Source organism: Heptranchias perlo, chromosome 8 (assembly GCF_035084215.1).
Source record: "Heptranchias perlo isolate sHepPer1 chromosome 8, sHepPer1.hap1, whole genome shotgun sequence".
Lineage (NCBI taxonomy): Eukaryota > Metazoa > Chordata > Chondrichthyes > Hexanchiformes > Hexanchidae > Heptranchias > Heptranchias perlo.
Genome location: NC_090332.1, coordinates 45759255 through 45780141, shown reverse-complemented (window position 1 = coordinate 45780141; position 20887 = coordinate 45759255). Strand labels below are relative to the sequence as shown.

General features: G+C 40.4%; 1 protein-coding gene across 3 annotated transcripts in view; it reads right to left on the bottom strand.

The window, feature by feature from the left end:
• The window catches only part of rel (v-rel avian reticuloendotheliosis viral oncogene homolog), a 41102-nt gene extending 24168 nt beyond the window's left edge, over positions 1-16934 (bottom strand). The window contains exons 1-4 of one of the 3 annotated variants that reach the window (XM_067989053.1): positions 16770-16934; positions 13628-13669; positions 13363-13499; positions 11742-11890 (exon numbers count right to left, since the gene is read on the bottom strand). In XM_067989053.1, the coding sequence (XP_067845154.1) occupies positions 11742-11890; positions 13363-13499; positions 13628-13669; positions 16770-16776 (335 nt within the window). In that variant the 5' untranslated portion in view covers positions 16777-16934. Of the gene's footprint in view, positions 1-11741; positions 11891-13362; positions 13500-13607; positions 13670-16769 lie in introns of those variants that run through there. The other 2 variants (XM_067989054.1, XM_067989056.1) reach the window with 2 other exon arrangements.
• Positions 16935-20887: the final 3953 nt, after the last annotated feature.

The following is a 20887-nucleotide window of genomic DNA, read 5'->3' as shown; positions in this document are numbered from 1 at the left end:
CTGCTACAATATTTTACTGTTATGTAGAGCAAATTTAAGTATTTTTCCACAATTTGGTAAAGCTGCACAAAGTTCCATATTTAAAAAATAAAATGCTTGAGAAAAATTTACAGCGCAAATTTAAGCTTTCAAATGCATTTTGCATTAGAATAGTCACAATATGAAACATTGTAATACAAGTTAGTAATTTCTACAACAAAGGAAAACTAAAATATTCCCTTTGTAACTACATTTAAAGTTCTGAATTGGGAATTAAAACTTCATTAAAGAAACCCAAAACTGGATAAATGATGTCAAGGTGAAGCTCTGAATCATTTCAGAAGCAGTTTATAAGACAGCAATGATTACTGTTATAAAAACTTCCCCTCCTCTGCATATCAATTATTCACATTAAGGGTTCTTCAAAACAACACAATAGTCACACTTTAAACAAGCCCAGGTGTCAAGTAGTATTATGAATGAAAAAAGTTTCATTCATTAGAGATGAGGGTTGAAATTTCTTTGTGATATTTTTCATACAGTGTTCAATGTCATAACTAAAATAACACACAGGAATTTGATGTGAATGTATTAACCAGTGTGCTAAAAATAATGCAGAGACTAGTTAACAATTTGGGGAGGTAGACAATGTAGCAAGAGAAATGGAGAAATAAAAACAGAAAATGCTGGAAATGTACAGCAGATTGGACAGCATCTGAAAGAGAAAGATAGGTTAATGTTTAGGGTAGATCCTTCAGAATATTCTGGTGAAGGGTCCCATATAACATATTAACTCCCCCCTTGCCCCCACCCCACCCAGATACTAACAAAACAAATAGCAAATATCAAAACATACTAGATTTAAACAAATGAATGCATGCATGCATGTAACCAAACTGGAAATACATTGGAGAACTATGGGATGAGAAGACAGTGGCGATCCCAAAGTCTGTGCAAGTACTGCACTTCCAGCACACGCTTATGTTGATAGAAGAATAGTAGAGGGTAGAATACAAGAGGAAAGTACATGCTTTGTAAAATATAAGAACATAATAAGAACATAAGAAATAGGAGCAGGAGTAGGCCAATCGGCCCCTCGAGCCTGCTCCGCCATTCAATAAGATCATGGCTGATCTGATCCTAACTTCAAATCTAAATTCATGTCCAATTTCCTGCCCGCTCCCCGTAACCCCTAATTCCCTTTACTTCTAGGAAACTATCTATTTCTGTTTTAAATTTATTTAATGATGTAGCTTCCACAGCTTCCTGGGGCAGCAAATTCCACAGACCTACTACCCTCTGAGTGAAGAAGTTTCTCCTCATCTCAGTTTTGAAAGAGCAGCCCCTTATTCTAAGATTATGCCCCCTAGTTCTAGTTTCACCCATCCTTGGGAACGTCCTTACCGCATCCACCCGATCAAGCCCCTTCACAATCTTATATGTTTCAATAAGATCGCCTCTCATTCTTCTGAACTCCAATGAGGAGAGTCCCAATCTACTCAACCTCTCCTCATATGTCCACCGGGATTAACCGAGGGAACCTTCTTTGTACTGCCTCGAGAGCAAGTATGTCTTTTCTTAAGTATGGACACCAAAACTGGATGCAGTATTCCAGGTGCGGTCTCACCAATACCTTATATAACTGCAGCAATACCTCCCTGTTTTTATATTCTATCCCCCTAGCAATAAAAGCCAACATTCCGTTGGCCTTCTTGATCACCTGCTGCACCTGCATACTAACTTTTTGATTTTCTTGCACTAGGACCCCCAGATCCCTTTGTACTGCAGTACTTTCCAGTTTCTCACCAATTGGTAGGGTGGTAAATAGCGAGGAGGATAGCCTCAGTCTGCAGGACGATATAGATGGGTTGGTCAGATGGGTGGAACAGTGGCAAATGGAATTTAACCCGGAAAAGTGCGAGGTGATGCACTTTGGAGGGACTAACAAGGCAAGGGAATACACAATGAATGGGAGGACCCTAGGCAAGACAGAGGGTCAGAGGGATCTTGGTGTGCAAGTTCACAGATCCCTGAAGGCGGCGGAACAGGTAGATAAGGTGGTAAAGAAGGCATATGGGATACTTGCCTTTATTAGCCGAGGCATAGAATATAAGAGCAAGGAAGTTATGATGGAGCTGTATAAAACACTGGTTAGGCCAGAGCTGGAGTACTGTGTGCAGTTCTGGTCGCCACACTACAGGAAGGATGTGATCGCTTTGGAGATGGTGCAGAGGAGATTCACCAGGATGTTACCAGGGCTGGAGCGCTTCAGCTATGATGAGAGACTGGGAAGATTGGGTTTGTTTTCCTTGGAGCAGAGGAGGCTGAGGGGGGACATGATTGAGGTGTACAAAATTATGAGGGGCACAGATAGGATGGATACTGAGGAGCTTTTTCCCTTCGTTGAGGGTACTATAACAAGGGGACATAGATTCAAGGTAAAAGGCGGGAGGTTTAGAGGGGATTTGAGAAAGAACTTTTTCACCCAGAGGGTGGTTGGAGTCTGGAACTCACTGCCTGAAAGGGTTGTGGAGGCAGGAACCCTCGCAACATTCAAGAAGCATTTGGATGAGCACTTGAAATGCCATAGCATACAAGGCTACGGACCAAATGCTGGAATATGGGATTAGAGTAGACAGGGCTGATGGCCGGCGCGGACACGATGGGCCGAAGGGCCTCTATCCGTGCTGTATAACTCTATGACTCTAACTCTATGACCATTAAGATAATAACTTGCTCTCTGATTTTTCCTGCCAAAGTGCATAACCTCATAACCTATTTTAACTTAGCTTTCCATGTTTTTAAAAAATTCCTTTGTGGGCAATAAGGAGAAAACAGACAATGGGCATAGACAACCGAGCCAATGGTGAATCAAGGAATAAATAAATGGGTAGAGAATTATCTGGAAATAAAGAGCTGAGACAAAGAATCAAGTGGGCAATGAAAGAAAGCTAGAAACACTGTCCGATGGCCAATTTTGTTTCCCTCACATGAATAATTTTGCAATTTTATTATAAAAAATGGCTGCCCAAATGAGATTCTTATAACAGTGAAATAGATTGAGAGAGCCTGGAAGCACCTCAAAGATCATCATGTTATCATTCCAGCCTATGCCCCAATTTAGTAAGACACCATTTGTTGTTACTATTCACAAGATTATCAGAGGAACAGGGATAAGGAAGGGCATTCCTTATCTCATCTTAGTTGATCCACGCAGAGCACATCTTCATCACAGCATCCAAGTAATGCCAAGGCTTTTGCCTCCATCCCACCATCCACCCACAAGTCCACTCATGTGTTGACCATGGTATTTAGAACTTCCTGCTATCAGTCATAAAATTGCCTTTCGCCAGTTTGAATCTGTGCCCCTTTCTCATACTATAATGGTTTAACTTGAAGTTTTATTTCAGATTTACCTTTTGCATATGGTTTACTACTTTACATATCTCTAAGTACCCTCTTAGTCACCTGCTTTCAAAGCTAAAGAGTTTCTACAGTCTTTATAAATCAGCCTACCGTGGTTGGATGTCTCCTTTGCATCTTGATGACCAAAACTGGACATAGAACTCAATGTAGTCTGACCAGAGCACTGTACAGTGTAAGCACAACATCTCCAATGTAGCTCAGCATTTTATTTGCTTTGTTGATTGCTGCTCCATGGGGTTCAGACTTGTTTAGTGCCAAGTTTAACACTTAGATATTTTTCAATTTCACCCGTTGCCAATTATAAAGTAAAGATTTTTATGTTTTCAGTTCTTTTTTTTTTACATTTTTACAAAATACAATAAAATCCCCTCCCACACTGTTTGTGGTTGAGTGCAGTATGATATCATACCATTATGGACCTTGAGTCACGCATGCCTAGTGAACTTTTGGAAATAAATTAGTTAGTGACATTTTAACTAACTTTGTATTGTATTTAGGAGAAACTACCGAGGATCGGAAAAGTGGCTAACATAACTATTAGTTTAAAAAGGGATCATGAGACATATCTAGAAACTATGGCGGTAGGGAAAGTCAAAACAATTTTAAAGAAATACTTGGAAACATATATAACTTGTCAAAACGAAAGTCAGTATGGATTCAGGAAAGGGAGGTCATGCTTAATGAATCTTGCTGGGATCTTTTTAAAGATATTACTGGCATAATAGACAAGTTTATGACAGAATTTCATATCAGCAATTGATTGGTTAAAGTAAGGAGTCACAGAACGGAGGTAAAATTTTCATTAAGTAAAGTATCACTAGATTAGGATTAGAATTTGCTATTTCACAAAGGAAAGGTTCTGCAAGGCTCTCTAATAAATTGTATTATTCCACCATCTCAACAGCAATAAAAATTGGTATTGATAGTCCTTATTCAGATTTGCACTTTTTAAAAAAATTCAAAAGTTTATGTGCAAGAAAATGGGCAAAAGAACAAGCTTCCCAGGAGCTGACTGCAGCAGACACTTTTCTGGCTGCCAGCACCCATATAGTTTTTAAATAGGCCTCTCCTCTTCTCGGCCTTGTTCCGAAATCTAAATGGAACATCGGACAACAGACCAGAAAAGACAATTGTGGATCGGTCCATTGCTGTGTAACCAAGACTTTCTTGTTATCTACTACCAAGTGAAATTATCTTCCATTAAAAATGAAGGAGAACTTTCAGTAAAATCAGTCATCAGTAAAACTTGACTAAACAATATATAAGGATATAGATAGAAACTTGACTGGCTTTATCATGCTTACACACCCCTCTTTGGGTTCCTACCTATATACAATGTTCCATCACGGAGGTCAGGCAGGCCACTTCCTCCTCAGCCTTTGCCAATGCTGTTCAGGAACCAGCTACTGCAGGTGCACAAGCCCAGCCCAGAATAATTAACATGTTGATTTCTTTCTATGGGGAAACACCCTGCCCTTCATTTTCTGCCTCCCATGATGACCCAGCTGAGCTTGGGAATTCCCCACATAGGGAATGGCAGGTATGAAACTGTCCCAAAGCTCCATGACACATTGTGTACTTTACTGCAGTTTAAAAAAACACAATAGGCCAATTTTGCTGCAAAAATAATGGTGAGGCTAACAGTACTCACCATTATTTATATGCAAATTGGACAGCAACTTCCGCAGACCACACGTGCAGTTAAACGTGGAAATCCAGACGTTGCTGTCCAAGATGCCCTGCTTCTTCAAAAGCTGCGCGAAAACGGCATCTCATCATTTGACTCACCGTTCAAATATATTGAACGGCGGAAGTTCCTGTACTGACATTGTAGATATGGACTAAACTCACCAAAAAATGTTAGAGCTTGACCATTACAGTCTAAGCACCCTTTTAACAGTGTGGTAAGTCTTAATTACTGCCAAACAACCTCTCTGACACTGAAAATTAACTTTTACAAGTGTGGAGTCTCATTCCTTCAACTTTTAATTATTGTTGGACATGTTAAAAAAAATTATATAACATTTTTCTTTACTCTTTCTTTCTGTCTCTTTTATCTCTTAATCCAATCGTTCTTTCCCTCTCTTTATGTCTTACTGTACCTGATTTGACATTGAATTCACTATTCTAACTTACACTTCCTGGTTCAGATTCTGTACTGCTCATTAACGATGCTTCAATCTGATTGGTTAAGGGGACACACAGTTGCTTGCCCTGTTCACACAGGACCTAGATGCCCTGCAGAGGGCGCCGCACTGACCGGATCTCTAATTTACAGGAACTTGCTGTGCAAAAGCTCATAGAAAAGTCTATGGGCAAGTGCAAGTCTAATGAAAGGCTAGCACCGTTCGTTCGCTGCTCACAGCAAAATCCAGCCCATTATTCTTTTGTCTGTTTTTCCTGATCCTTCTCACCCAACAAACAACAGGAAAAACACATGCTGATTTCCCCCGTCCCAAGTGCCAGCTTGGTTCAGTTGGAAGCACTCTCGCTTCTGAGTCAGAAGTTTGTAGGTGCAAGCTCCATTATGGATTTGAACATATAATCTAGACTGACACTTCAATACTGCATTGAGAGACTTTTGCATTGGAGGCACCATCTTTTGGATGAAATGGTAAACTAAGCTGCTGTCTGCCTGCTGAGGTGGACATAAAAAATTGCCAAATTAAAGTGACAAAGCCAGCTGTTCATTCCATAGAACAACCATTAACCCTGACAATTCTTATTGCATGGAGTCAGAAACTGAACCTAAATATTCATACTAACTCAATGACTTTCTGAAGAAATTGTCAGTCAATCTTTGGATTTGAGGTTTCCCTATGGATTTAATTTTCAATTTTCTCCACCATTTGACTGTAACCGTGGTGCATTTTCCCTCTTCATTTTTCTCAACCTCTCTGCAACCTTTGACATGGTTGACCACTCCACCCATCTTCAGCACCTAACCTCTATTCCGCAGCTTAGCGGGATTATCCTTGTATGGTTCCACTCTTACCTATCTAATTGCAGCCAAAGCATCACCACCCTCTTGAACTCTCCGTTCCTCTGACTCTGGCCTTTTATGCATCTCCCCTCACTTTGGTTCTGTCTTCACAAAGGAGGACCCAAATAACCTCCCGGAAATGTTATGGAACAAAGGGTCAAGTGAGAGGGAGGAACTGAAGGAAATCAGTATGAGTGAAAAAATAGTGCTAGGGAAATTAATGGGGCTAAAGGCTGACAAATCCCCAGGGCCTGATAGTCTACATCCCAGAGAACTAAAGGAAGTGGCCCTGGAAATAGTGGATGCATTGGTGGTCATCTTCCAAAATTCTATAGACTCTGGAACAGTTCCTACAGTTGGAGGGTGGCAAATGTAACCTCACTATTTAAAAAAGGAGGGAGAGAAAAAACAGGGAATTAGAGACCAGTTAGCCTAACATCAGTAGTGGGGAAAATGCTAGTCTATTATAAAGGATGTGATAACAGAACACTTGGAAGGCATTTACAGGATTGGACAAAGTCAGCATGGGTTTATGAAAGGGAAATCATGCTTAACAAATCTATTGGAGTTTTTTGAGGAGGTAACTAGTAGAATAGATAGGGGAGAACCAGTGGATGTGGTGTATTTGGATTTTCAGAAGGCTTTTGATAAGGTCCCACACAAGAGATTAGTGTGCAAAATTAAAGCACATGGGATTGGGGGGAATATACTGGCATGGATTGAGAATTGGTTGACAGACAGGAAACAGAGAGTAGGAATAAACAGGTCTTTTTCCGGTGGCAGGCAGTGACTAGTGGGGTACTGCAGGGATCAGTGCTTGGGCCCCAGCTATTCACAATATATATCAATGATTTGGAGGATGTGGGAACGGAATGTAACATTTCCAAGTTTGCAGACAACACAAAGCTGGGGTGGAATGTGAGGAGGACGCAAAGAGGCTCCAATGTGATTTAGACAAGTTGGATGAGTGGGCAAGAACATGGCAGATGCAGTATAACGTGGATAAATGTGAGGTTATCCACTTTGGTTGTAAAAACAGAAAAAGACAGATTATTATCTGAATGGTGATAGATTAGCAAAAGGGGAGGTGCAACGAGACCTGGGTGTCCTTGTACACCAGTCACTGAAAGCGAGCATTCAGGTGCAGCAAGCAGTTGGGAAGGCGAATGGTATGTTGGCTTTCATTGCAAGAGGATTTGAGTACAGGAACAGGGATGTCTTACTGCAGTTGTACAGGGCCTTGGTGAGACCATATCTGGAGTATTGTGTGCAGTTTTGGTCTCCTTATCTGAGGAAGGATGTCCTGGTCATGGAGGGAGTGCAACGAAGGTTTACCAGACTGATTCCAGGGATGGCAGGACTGACGTATGAGGAGAGATTGGGTCGACCTGGCCTATATTCACTAGAGTTTAGAAGAATGAGAGGTGATCTCATCGAAACATATAAAATTCTAACAGGACTAGGCAGACTAGATACAGGGAGGATGTTCCCGACGGCTGGAAAGTCCAGAACCAGGGGTCACAGTTTCAGGATACGGAGTATGCCATTTAGAACAGAGATGAGGAGAAATTTCTTCACTCAGAGGGTGGTGAATCTGTGGAATTCTCTACCACAGAAGGCAGTGGAGGCCAAGTCATTAGATGTATTCAAGGAGATAGATATATTTCTTAATGCTAAAGGGATCAAGGGATATGGGGAAAAAGCAGGAACAGGGTACTGAGTTAGACGATCAGCCATGATCATTTTGAATGGCGGAGCAGGCCCGAATGGCCTACTCTTGCTCCTATTTTCTATGTTCCTGTTTTTGCCTTACCATTGGGCTCAAGTGTGATGGCCCTTGGTCAATTTGCCTGCTAACACTCTCACAAGGCTCACACATGAAGAAAGACTATTGAGTGAGATACCTTCACAAGATCAGTCCATGCAACACCAGTATAAATGTCACCAACTCCTACATTAACCATTTTTATGTCATCTCTGAGGTAAACTGACAATTTAAAGAAGAAAGACTTGCATTTATGACCTCATGATGTCCCAAAGCGATTTAAAGCCAATGAAGTACTTTTGAAGAACAGTCACTGTTAGAACATGGTAAATGCGACAACCAATTTGCGCACATCAAGCTCCAACAAACAGCAATGAAATAAATGACCAGATAATTTGTGTTAGGTGTTGGCTGAGGGATAAATGTTGGCCTCACCCTAGAAGGACTCCCCTGCTCTTCTTTGAATAGTGCCATGTGATCTTTTACATCCAACTGAGAGGGCAGACTCTCAGTTTAACGTTTCATCCGAAAGATGGCACCTCTCACAAAGCAGCACTCCCTCAGTACTGCACCATGTGTCAGCCTAGCATTATGTGCTCAAGTCTCTGGATTGGGACTTGAACTCACAATATTCTGACTCAGAGGCGAGGGTGCTACTACTGAGCCATGGCTGACAGTAGTGCCAAATTGGGACCAGTTTTGTGCTGTGAGCTCACACCCACTAAGAAGTGGGTTGAGACTACCCAAACTCATTTCAAAAAGAACTCGAACAGCCAGAGAGAGACTTCTATCCCATTGCTTTGGGCTGGCTTCAAATCCAGGAACTAGATGTGAAAGGACAATGTGCTAACCACTCTCCTCTTCAATACCTTTACAATAAGTAACCTTGGAGAGGATACGACCCCTGGACTGGATGGATTTCATCCACGCATATTAAAAGAGGTTAGGGAACGACTGGCAGATATGTAAGTATGTATGTATGTATGTATGACTATAGACCATCAGTGGTAGGAAAGGTAATGGAATCCTTACTCAAAAGATGTAATAGAAAAACATCTAGAAACCAAAAATTTAATAATGAACAGTCAGCACAGATTTCAAAAGGAAAGGTCATGCTTGACCAACCTTATTGAATTCTTTGAAGAAGTAACAGAAAGGGTAGAGAAGAGTAATGTAGTAGATGTAATATATTTGGATTTTCAAAAGGCCTTCAATAAGATACCGCATAGTGGATTCATGACTAAGGTCAGAGCATGTGGAGTCAGGGGACAAGTAGCAGAATAGATAGCAAGCTGGCTACAAAACAGAAAACAGAAAGTAGGGGTTAAAGGTAGTTACTCAGACTGGCACAAGGTGGGAAGTGGTGTTCCACAAGGATCGTTGCTGGGACCACTGTTGTTCACCATTTACATAAACGATTTGGACTCAGGAATCGGAAGTACAATTTCAAAATTTGCAGACAACACCAAATTGGGCGGTACAGTTAATGCTGAGGAGGACTGTGACAAAATACAGGAAGAAATTAATAAAGTTGCAGAATGGGTGTGCAATTGGCAAATGAATTTCAATATAGATAAGTGTGAGGTGGTACATTTTGGTAGGAAGAATATGGAGGCCATGTACTCCGTAGAAAATAAGGGTCTAAATGGAGTAGAGGAGCAGAGGGATCTGGGGGTACAGATACACAAATCACTAAAAGTAGCGATGCAGGTTAATAAGGCCATAAAAAAGCAAACCAAGCACTGGGGTTCATTTCTAGAGGGATAGAATTGAAAAGCAGAGAAGTTATGTTAAACTTGTATAGAACTTTGGTTAGGCCACACTTGGAGTACTGTGAACAGTTCTGGTCTCCATATTATAAAAAGGATATAGAGGCATCGGAGAAGGTGCAAAAAAGATTTACTAGGATGATCCCAGAATTGAGAGGTTACACCCTGTCAGGAAAGATTGAATAGACTGGGACTCTTTTCTCCTGAAAGAAGAGACTGTAGGGTGACCTGATAGAGGTCTTTAAGATTATGAAAGGGTTTGATGGGGTAGACATAGAGAACGTGTTTCCACCTGTGGGGTAGACCAGAACTAGGGGCCATAAATACAAGATAGTCACTAATAAATCCAATAGGAAATCCAGGAGAAATTTCTTCACCCGGAGAGAGTGTGGCTAGAATGTGGAACTCACTATCACAAGGAGTAATTGAGGCAACTGGAGTAGATGTATTTACGGGGAAGCTAGATAAACACATGAGTGAGAAAGGAATAGTAGGATATGCTGATAGGGTTAGATGAAGTAAGGAGGAAGGAGGCTCATGTGGAACATAAACCTGTTGGGCCGAATTGCCAGTTTCTGTGCTGTACGTTCTATGTAATTCTATGTAGTTCTATGTAATTCATCACAATGTTGGTCCTCATCAAATTGCCAGAGGACAACATGTGAGATACATCAAAAAAATCCCAGACAACCCGTCAAATTAAATAAACTTGCTCCCTAGATGATGTCCAAATGTTAGTCAACTCAATCTCAGGCCTCCTACTTTAAATCTTACATTCTTTACCTTTTACCATGCTATTTTCGCACATATATTTCTGAGGACTGTAACTACAGTTTAATATCAAGCATGTAGCAGACATTTAGGCCAATGTTCCTCCATAATCATATCTTAAGTAAAAATAATTTATTGAGGAGGATTTAAGTATTATAAGAATTAGGTTTGACTAAATAGTACCTAGAAACAAAACTCAGATATGGTACATAGACAATCAACAACTGTATAGTTCAACCAACATTTGTCCCTCATCCATGTTTTTGTTACCTCCAGACTTGACTATTCCAATGCTCTTCTGGCCATACTCCCATCTTCCACCCTCCATAAACTTAAGATCATCCAAAACTCTGCTGCCCATATCCTAACATGAACCAAGTCCCATTCACCCATCACCCCTGTGCTCACTGACCTACCCCAGCAACACCTCAATTTTAAAATTCTCATCCTCGTGTTCAAATCCCTCCATGGCCTCATCCCTCCCTATCTCTGTAACCTCCTCCAGCCCTACAACCCTCTGAGAACTCTGCATGTCTCCAACTCTGGCCTCTTATGCATCTCCCCACTTCCTTTGCTCCATCATTGGCGGTCATGCCTTCAGCCGTTTAGGCCCTAAACTATTCAATTCCCTCTCTAAACCTCTCAGTCTCATCACCTCTCTCTCCTCCTTTAAGATGCTCCTTAAAACCTACCTCTTTGACCAAGCTTTTGGTCACCTGTCCTAATGTCCCCTTTTTTGGCTCAGTGTCAATTTTTGTCTGATTACAATCCTGTGAAGCACCTTGGGACGTTTTACCAAGATAAAAGGTGCTATATAAATGCAAGTTGTAATTGTCAATCTAAAATAAAGTGTCTCCATGAAAAAACAGCACATGAATAATCACTATATTCACAGAGGTGACTAAACTGGCACCCCAGCTCCCTGAATTTTTTTTAATATAGTTACTAAACCATGAAACAAAATCAAACCAACATCCCTGTATATTTCACTCTTAAACAAAATGACAAACTCAAAACAAAAAATGCCAGCTTATACTTGAATACCTACCACAGAATTCTACGGTCAGGGCCAAAATCAGCTTCATAGTACCCATCTCTACAATCTTTCCCAACCAAGTCATGTGGGTGGGGTTTGAAGGGTTCGATCTTCGTTACTAAAGTAACTAATACTCTCCCTCTTCCAAAATAATTCATGACCTGCATGGATAAAAGAACATACAGATCAGAACTAAAATGTTATAAGGGAAGGAAACCTTAAATAAACTATGCCAAGGAATTTTGTACATGAAAAACCATTTGTTTACATTTTCTTTACTCAAGTTTGCCAATTCTAAAGGAATAGAATAACTCAAATGGACTCTTGCTGGAAAACAGCCCCAGTCATACAAACAGTACTATAACAGGGCTGATATGATGCAATGTCAGTCACATAAACCCTGCTGACGTGATGAAATGTCTTCCACTCCCTCTCCTCCTGAGAAGTGGATTTTATACCACTTCTATGGCATTTCTTCCTCTTATGAATGCTCAGGCAGCTGAAAAATCAGTATAGTAGCCTACTAGACATTTGTGGTTCTCTGAAATTCAATGTTAATTTTGACATATAAGTGGCACAATTTAAGTAAATCAGAAGCCTCTGCACTTATATGCAGGATTATCTGTAAAGAGAGTTGCCCCATTGTGAACATAATGTAAATAGGTGTAAATAAGTGCTAGCTCCCAGGTGATTACGGTTCCTTGAGTACAAATGAGGTTAATAATTAATATAGCAACAGCAATCATGACAGTTAAACTCCTACAAGTTCAATTCAAACTTGATTTTTAAAAAAAATATTTTTTCAAAGTTAACCTTGAGGAAAATTACTCTAATCAAGCATCAAAAACACCATGAAACAGAACAAGCCATCTAAAAAACAAACCTTGGATTAACAAGGTGAGACAACAGTGAGAAATTTCAGAGTGCACAGGATAGATTGTAGAGACAGTGCCCAAATCCATCTCCACACTTAGTTAAACTCACTGGGAACAGTCCAGTCGTCATTCAAAGAATGAAGATTATGTACATTGTAGATAGTCTAGCTGTTTCACTTTCAAATTTATTATGTTGACGGTTATTTAGAAATAGACAATTATAAAAGTAATTTCTTTCCCCAACATATTAAATTTTGCCTTTCCACAATGAAGTGAATTGCAGCAATCTAGCAATGTATGCTGTGGTAGCACAATACATTGTCATACCAATATTCTGTACCATGTGCAATGTTGAGTCAAACCTCGATTGCCCATTCAGGGAGTTCCTAATCTCAAGTGAATCATCAGGGAGAGGCATCAAATGAAATGCGATTTACAGGTTATTGTACTTAAAAGCAAATGATTTAAGATAAATTTACCATATTCTACACCAGGGAGTAAAGGGTATTTTCTTGTTGAGAACTACTTCATTCATGTTCTTTGTTGGAAAATCGATTCAAGAGGAAACCACTTACTTCACTTTTGGAACCTCACTACACAAAAACAGAACTTACTTTCTGCATCAAAAGAATAGACTTTTAAGTTCTCATAGATGTATTAATGCTGCTTTAATAGCTTTAAAAGGATTTTACAAGAAATATAATAGGTACTTTCACAGAAGACTTAAAACTGCTTGTATATGTACTGTAATGTTATACCTGTATAGAAGGATATGTTCTATTATTATCAGTGCTATGCTCCCCAGGAATGCTACCAGCCGATCGTCCTTCACACTTATACCGGAAACGCATGCCACGTTGCTTGGGCTGCTCAACAATTTCAACGTAAGGTTCACCTAAAATGAAAAAAAAATAATTACAGCAACATGGAATTGCAGCAAAATACATTACATCACATCTGTCACACAATTAGAAAGAAAAGTTAGAAATGAGGTATTGCTTACAATATATAGAAGCCTCTCACCTTGAAGGGGAAGCCTTGACATAGCAGGCAGGTGACCTCGCACTGTAAAGATAGGATTCCAGAAGTAAGTATTGCCCATTATCTATTGCAAGAAATAAAAGAGAAACACATCTCCCTACTCAAGAATGGCAATAAGGGCAATCAGTTCCTAACATGCCTGAATTTGAGAAGATTAAGTTTTTTTAAAAAAAGTTAAAAGATTATATTTTTATATAAGCAAATTAATAGTATGATTAAAAGATGGCATTGAAGACCTAAACTAATAGTTGGTGTTGCCCTCCGATGAGGTCACCATGAAACAATACAAGTTTAAAATTAAAGGTCACTTAAGTAACACCCACAACCTAACGGTGGGTGTGCACTCAAACAGAAGTGATGCAGGTCCTGCTAATGTACGCCCACTAAAAACAAAAATAATTTCCTTAAGGTTTTTTCCTTTTATATACAGTACTTATTAAAGTTATTCACTATACTTTATAAAAGTTAGCTTTGTAGAATTTTTGTCACAAACCAACTGTTTCGACACACATAACAACTGAACTCAGACTATGCTGACTAATTGAATAAGATCAACCAATTGTAGTAGAGTCATGTATTTGAATAGTCAATAATTCATCTGACTAGAAGAAATATATTTTTTTAAAAACTGGTTGGTACAGCCATAGTTTGAACATGACCTCTACCAGATTTCACCATAACAGTGTTTTTGTACATCACACTAGCTAGAAACAGTTAGAGAAAGGTCATCTGTGTAGTCCAGCCAAGGAATAGTAGTAGCTCGCTCCATTCAGGGTTGAAACTGTCCATTCAGCCAGATATCCAACATATCGTAAGGAATAAAATAGCAAACAGTGTTGAAAGTTTTGAAGTTTAGCCAAACATTAGGGTACACAATAGTTTACACAGAAACAAGCCACCGGGTAATTTCAGACTTAGTATAGGCCCAGCTTCTTCAGCTTATTCTTGGAATCCTGTGTATGGTTTTTAGACCACATGCTTAGGTAGTGGCATTTTTATAGTAAGTTTTACTTTTTAAAAGTACAAGTCATCACCGGTGATAGAGGCTGTTGCATGTGATGTACTTCTATAGTTTCACCTGATACTGTTTAGCAGTTCCTCTGTACAACAGTAATCAATTATAACCAATACTGTAATCCAATGATCCATTTACTTTAAACTAAATGTTTGTGCAATGACCCACTTTGTGACAGTTACTGATGGATTGACGATGTGAACAGCAGGAACAAGGGTCTTTTTGCAGAATAGTATCCTATACCCAGTAACTCCAGGAATCAGACATATTAATAAGCACAAACAATACTAACAAAAAACAAATCACTAGTTAGATGTGTGGTATCAATACTCACTGGTACGACAGCTATGCATTACTTTAACTGTGTGGACTGAGCTGAAATTGTGCCTTTAAGCCTCAAATGCCATTCACAATAGTTTCTCTGTATATTCAGCATAAACTTCTTAAACTAAAACTGCTATTAATTTAATGTCTTGCTGGGTATGTTAAGTCTAACGATAACATTAGAAATCAGTGGCTGCAGTGTACTGGAGCACCAAATTTCAGAACCGCAGAGCAATGGGATCCCACACTCAGTCATACTGCTGTGAAAAGCTAAGAGGCCTTTCCCCTCTTATCCCGGAGAGGAAAATAGAAAATCAAATTCCCCGCTGCTTAAGCGCCTACTAGTGGCTGCCGCTAAGTAGCCATGGAAGTGGTCTGGGAGCAGATCACGTGTCCAGAGTAACTGGGATGTAAACAGGTGGATTTCATTTTATTTTTTAAAATAATAAATCAGATCAATGGCTGCCTTCCCACTTCCACATTGTTCCCACTTAGGAGGACGGGGTAGTCCGCACTGTAAATCTTTGCACATCTGCTGTTAATGTAACTCCAAACTGGCTGATTGGAGCCGCTTTTGAGAACGGATTGTACCACTTATCTACTACAAAGTGCCCATCTTGTGGCGTTGGCTAAAAAAAAATCTTTTAGTTTGATCAGGCTGCTTAGTAGCAAAATACTCTTTATTTCCCCTCTCCCCCGCCCTATCGATCAACAACCAAGTTAAGTAATATATTCAGCCTCAAAATTAAACTTGTTTGGGGGTGTCCCCATATATCCCATTACAGAGAACCGGTCTATGAACAATGTTACAAAATATTTCCCATGCCCATTGAGTAGTCCTTCTTTCTTTAGATGGAGATACACCCACTTTTCTAGAGTTTAAATTAGTGAGCTCAAGGGAAGCTTCTGGTCGTTTTGCTCTCAGTATCGCCCACGATAGTTTCACGAAGTGTCTCATCTGTAGTTTCAACAGACATTTTATGAACAGAGAGTAACTTAGGTTACCTTCCAAACACATTTTACTTTCATTAGACACTTCCTCATTGAGTTAGAAGGTAATGCAACAGGTTGGCCCCGAGGGCAGGACACAGCCTCTCTTGGCCATGTCATTGGAAAGCAATATCCCTGGCAGAGAACTGCCAAAGAAACAACGGCAGTTGTTGGGTTATGGGAGTAAAATGTTAAATAAAGCCCCCAACGCACGGTTTGTCGTTTTAAAATGTACCGAAAATGTCTTTAACTTTCCACTGCTGTTTCTGTCTGATATGACATTTAAGGCATTCGGCGTGATGACATGTTTCTCACAGGGTCTCCGGGTCCCTCTCCACCTTACACCTGACAAGGAGGTGAAGGCGCCAACTCCAACACTCACTCTGGGGCTCCCGCCACTTCACACTGCGCTTAAGTGGTTTTAAAACAAACAGTATCCCCTCTCTGAACATGAACGCGACAGCGGAAGTCGAAACACTGATGTCAGAGGAGAAAAAGTCAAACGCACTGGAAGAGTGCGACCTAGAAGAGCGATTTTTGAATGTTTAAATTGGAATTGATAATAAACATTAAACATGTTCCAAAATACTCCAGTTTTTAAAGTGACGATTTCTTCGCTAGTAACATAACACATCGAATTAACATCTTGACTCAAAGAGGTTTAAAAGTAATCTGCTCCATAATGGCGAGAGGCAGTTCCGCACAGCCAATAATAGAGCACAAGTGGCCTTGAGCACATTTCAGAATATTTTCGTAAGCTCAACACACTAATATTTAATCAATAACTCATCTTACCGTCCATGGCCGTTACCTCGCTCTCTTTTTGTAACCCACAGAATTATTCCGATATGTAATTGTTGTCCTCACTCTTAAACGTCCTAGTTGCAAAGCTGGAAGTGGCGCTGTGAGATTGCAATAAAGTTCACCAGGGAAATTCCCCTCCGCCTCCTCAGAAACTCGCTGACGTTCCGACCGTAATGCAAATCCCAACCTGTCATCATAGTAGCTGTGTCCAATAAAGAATGAGAACGCCTCTTAGCCTCATGATTGTGTACAGTTCACAATAAATGACCTACTACTACTAAATGCTACAAAAAAGACAGGCATAGATCCGTGTGATTATAGTGATTGGAATTAAAAGAGAAGTGTTTCAAAGTGAGAAGACGTTCAGCTAGACCGAGGGCAGCAGTGGTGGATGGGGACTGGCTGGACCACGGTTCAAATAAGAAGTGGAGAGCCTGGACACCATCCCGGTGAGGAATGGTAGTGTACAGTGACTGTATCTTCATGTTGAAAAGGAGACGATTGTGACTTGAAAACCTGACATTTTCAAAGTGGCAGAAGGCATCAGGAGTTCACGGCTGTGGTTAGGTAGAAATTGGACAAGGTGGTTAAATAATATTGTTAAGATAAAGGAAATTAGCTTAGTGGGGCAGGAACAGGCTAAAAAAATCCGTCTATTAGGACAGTCCTGTTGCATATGTTGGGGGGCGGGGAACTGGGCTGGGAAATTACAGGGCTGAAGGCAGTGGAGGAGTAGGATTTCTGGAAGAGATAAGGTTGATAGCAGTGAGGGAAATAGCGGCTTGTTATTCCACAGTGGGGTCATAGTTCATAGAGAGATGAGACTCATCACAGGGTCGGCATTCTGCCTCAGCCGGATAGAGGTCATTTCACCATACAACAACAGCACCACTTTGTCATCAGGTTGGATGAGGATGTTGAGGTTAGAACTAAGAGAAGTTCTGATCTTTTCAATCTTATTAAATAATTCTAACTGCCGCTGCTTGAGCCCACACTTGGATATTCGCCTCTTGACTCCCAGACTCAGATCAAGTTCTCACTTGGACCAGGCTGTTAGCATTTTTTCTCTGCTCCCTCCTCATATTGGAATGATATTGCTGTGTGCTCCTTCTATTGAACTGATAATGAGACACGTAGGTAATGCAAGGATAAGGGAACATCAATGAAATAGACAAAAATTTCCAGATAAAACAATGGGTAGTATTCATTCAGGACATGCTTAGAATATATCCACAATAAGTAAAAGAAGTGCAGCAAAAGCTCCTTAGATGAGTCTTCGATGAGACTTTAAAAAGAGACATATGCCAAATCTGGAGCTAATAACAAATGAAAATTAAATAGATTATAGAAAATATTATGGGGAAGCAAAAAAGTTTAAAAAGACGAGTTTAACAAGGTATGAAGAAATGTTCCCATGTTCTGGACTCCCAGACCAGAGGAATTAGTTTCTCTCTATCTACCCTATCAAATCCTTTAACCATCTTAAATATCTCAATTAGATCACCCTTTATCAGTTGGACAGGAGCTTTGTGTGAAGTGAGCAGGCAGAATTACATGAATTTTGTTTCCACCATTGTTTCTGGTAGGCATTCCACACCCTAACAACCCTCTACATAAAATAAAAATTCTCTTCGCTTCTCTCTTTGTTCTTTAAATTGACCTTAAATTGATGCCCTCTAGTTACTGATTCACTGACCAATGGAAATAGTTTTTTGCCCCCCTATTTAGTGTATCAAAATCCTTCATATTTTTGAATACCTCTGCAGTCAGATCTCCTCTTAACCTTCTCTGCTATAATGAAGAGCCCCCAGTTTCTCTAGTCTCACCTCATTACTAAAGCCTTTGATTCCTAGTATCATCATGAGTGTCATCAGCATACACGTGGAAGCTGAATCCGTGCTTCTAGATGATTTTATTAAAAGGTAGGATATACATAATGAAGAAAAGGGCATCAAGGATGGAGCCCTGGGGTATAGCAAGGACAAACTATTGGAGACAGGAAATAGTCTCTACTCAGTGTTTGAACACCGATGGTGCTAAGTCATATGAATCAAATGGACAATCATTCTCAGCTGGGATTCTGCTCCCAACAGCGGTGTTCTAACGGGACAGGACTCCTACCTACCCTTCCGACTCTGCCGCAACCCTGACCCAGTTTCAGGGTTTGGGGTGCATCGCGAGCTCCTGGCAGGATTCCAAGAGCGAGCCTAATATTGCCCAGCAGCAAATTCCTGGCGTTGCTGCAGTGGGATTGCTTCCGCGGCTCAAGAGGTAGCTGAGCAGTTAAAGGGGTGAGTGTCCCGAAGATTGGCAGCCCTATAGGCCTTAGCCAGAGTGGAGAAAGAGGATGCTGCTACAAGACCCTTTCCCTCCATGAGGGCACCTTAGGACCATTGCCGCTGCTTCCTATGGCAATCCCAAGAAATGGCAGTAACTGGGAAAGATGGGAGGGAAATCTGGCAGTCCCAGACTCTGTCCACCCTCTCCCATTTGCATGTGGCATACAAGGAAGGAACAGAGTTGAATCCAGCCCCTCATGCCTATTTCTTCTCTCCTGTGTTGAAATCTCTGAAGATTTGCTTGCTTTTTCCTGGATATGAAGCATTTTTCCTGGAAAGTGATGAGGTCTCATAATTATGTTGCTTACAAGTTTCCAGGTCTCAAGATATTACTCTATGTACATGTGGACTATTTGCCAATATGTTGCTTTATTCTAGACATCCCATCCATTGTAAATGGATTCTACCTCAAATTGAGTTTTGTTGTCCTCCCAAAGGGCTGTTCCATTGGAGGTAGTCTGATGATTTGAGCCACTAACTGGATGGTGTTCTTTTGTTTCATTGCTACTGCCTGAACTAGTAGACTCCAAATATCTTAATCAAACCTCTTAGCTTGGTTTTGGGAGGTGATATTTTTAACTGTGACCCCAGTTCCCTACCCTCCAGATCAAGTTGGGTGCATTTTTCACTTCAATTACTCTAGCTTCTCTTCAGTACCTCTGCTCTCATCTGGCACTCACTGAATAAAGTATGTATCTGTCTCTGATTATCTGTTTTTATTTGAAGGTCATTGATTTTTACATACAAGTTACCAACATGCACTTCAATATATTTTATCTGCTGTGAGAGTGACCTTTTTGGAACTCACCTCAGCTTGCAATTGGTACTCTAGCTGTCCTGTTTTGATTTGGGTTTATGCTTGCTCCTGAGCTTTAAACATAGGCATGGAATTTTTTGTTGCATCTCAGTCTGAGCTTTACTAATTTGATGAATCTTGGTTTGAGCTTATTTGAGTTGCTGTTGGATCTCAAGTTCTTGCCGAGTATCTTCTCTGGACTCCACTACTGGCAGTTTCCCCTCTCTTTGCATCACAAGGACTGTTTACCCTTTCTGAAGTAAACTTTACTATCCTAGTGACTCATTGTGTTCCAGCAGAACAACTTACATAGGTACTAGCATTATAATGTTATGCATTTAAGAGTTCTCCAAATAAATAACTAACGGTAAAAGGAAACTTTTCCCCCCTCACAGACACCCGCCATTTTGAGTCTACCTTGTATGCCTCTTGCACGTGATGAAGCATAACTGCAAACAGAAATTGCAGTGACTTCTGGGCTAATCCTAGATGCTAATAGCAAAGTACCCAAGCTGGCAAAATTCAGTCTGTTGTGTATGGGGCTGGTATTTAGTTTTCCAGGCCTGGATCCCCTTGATTTGATCGAAATTTTCAAGATATTAAGGGGAACTGACAGGGTATATAGAGAGAAACTATTTCCGGTGGTTAGGGAGTCTAGGACTAGGGGGACATAGCCTAAAAATTAGAGCCAGGACTTTCAGGAGTGAAGTTAGGAAACACCTCTACACACAAAGGGTAGCTGAAGTTTGGAACTCTCTTCCACAGATAGCAGTTGATGCTAGCTCAATTGTTAATTTTAAATCTGAGATTGATAGATTTTTATTAACCAAAGGTATTAAGGAATATGGGGCTAAGGCGGGTATATATGGCGTTAGGTCACAGATCAGTCATGACTTTATTGAATGGCGGAACAGGCTCGAGCGGCTAAATGACCTACTCCTGCTCCTATGATTAACATTCAGAACTGTCTTGAA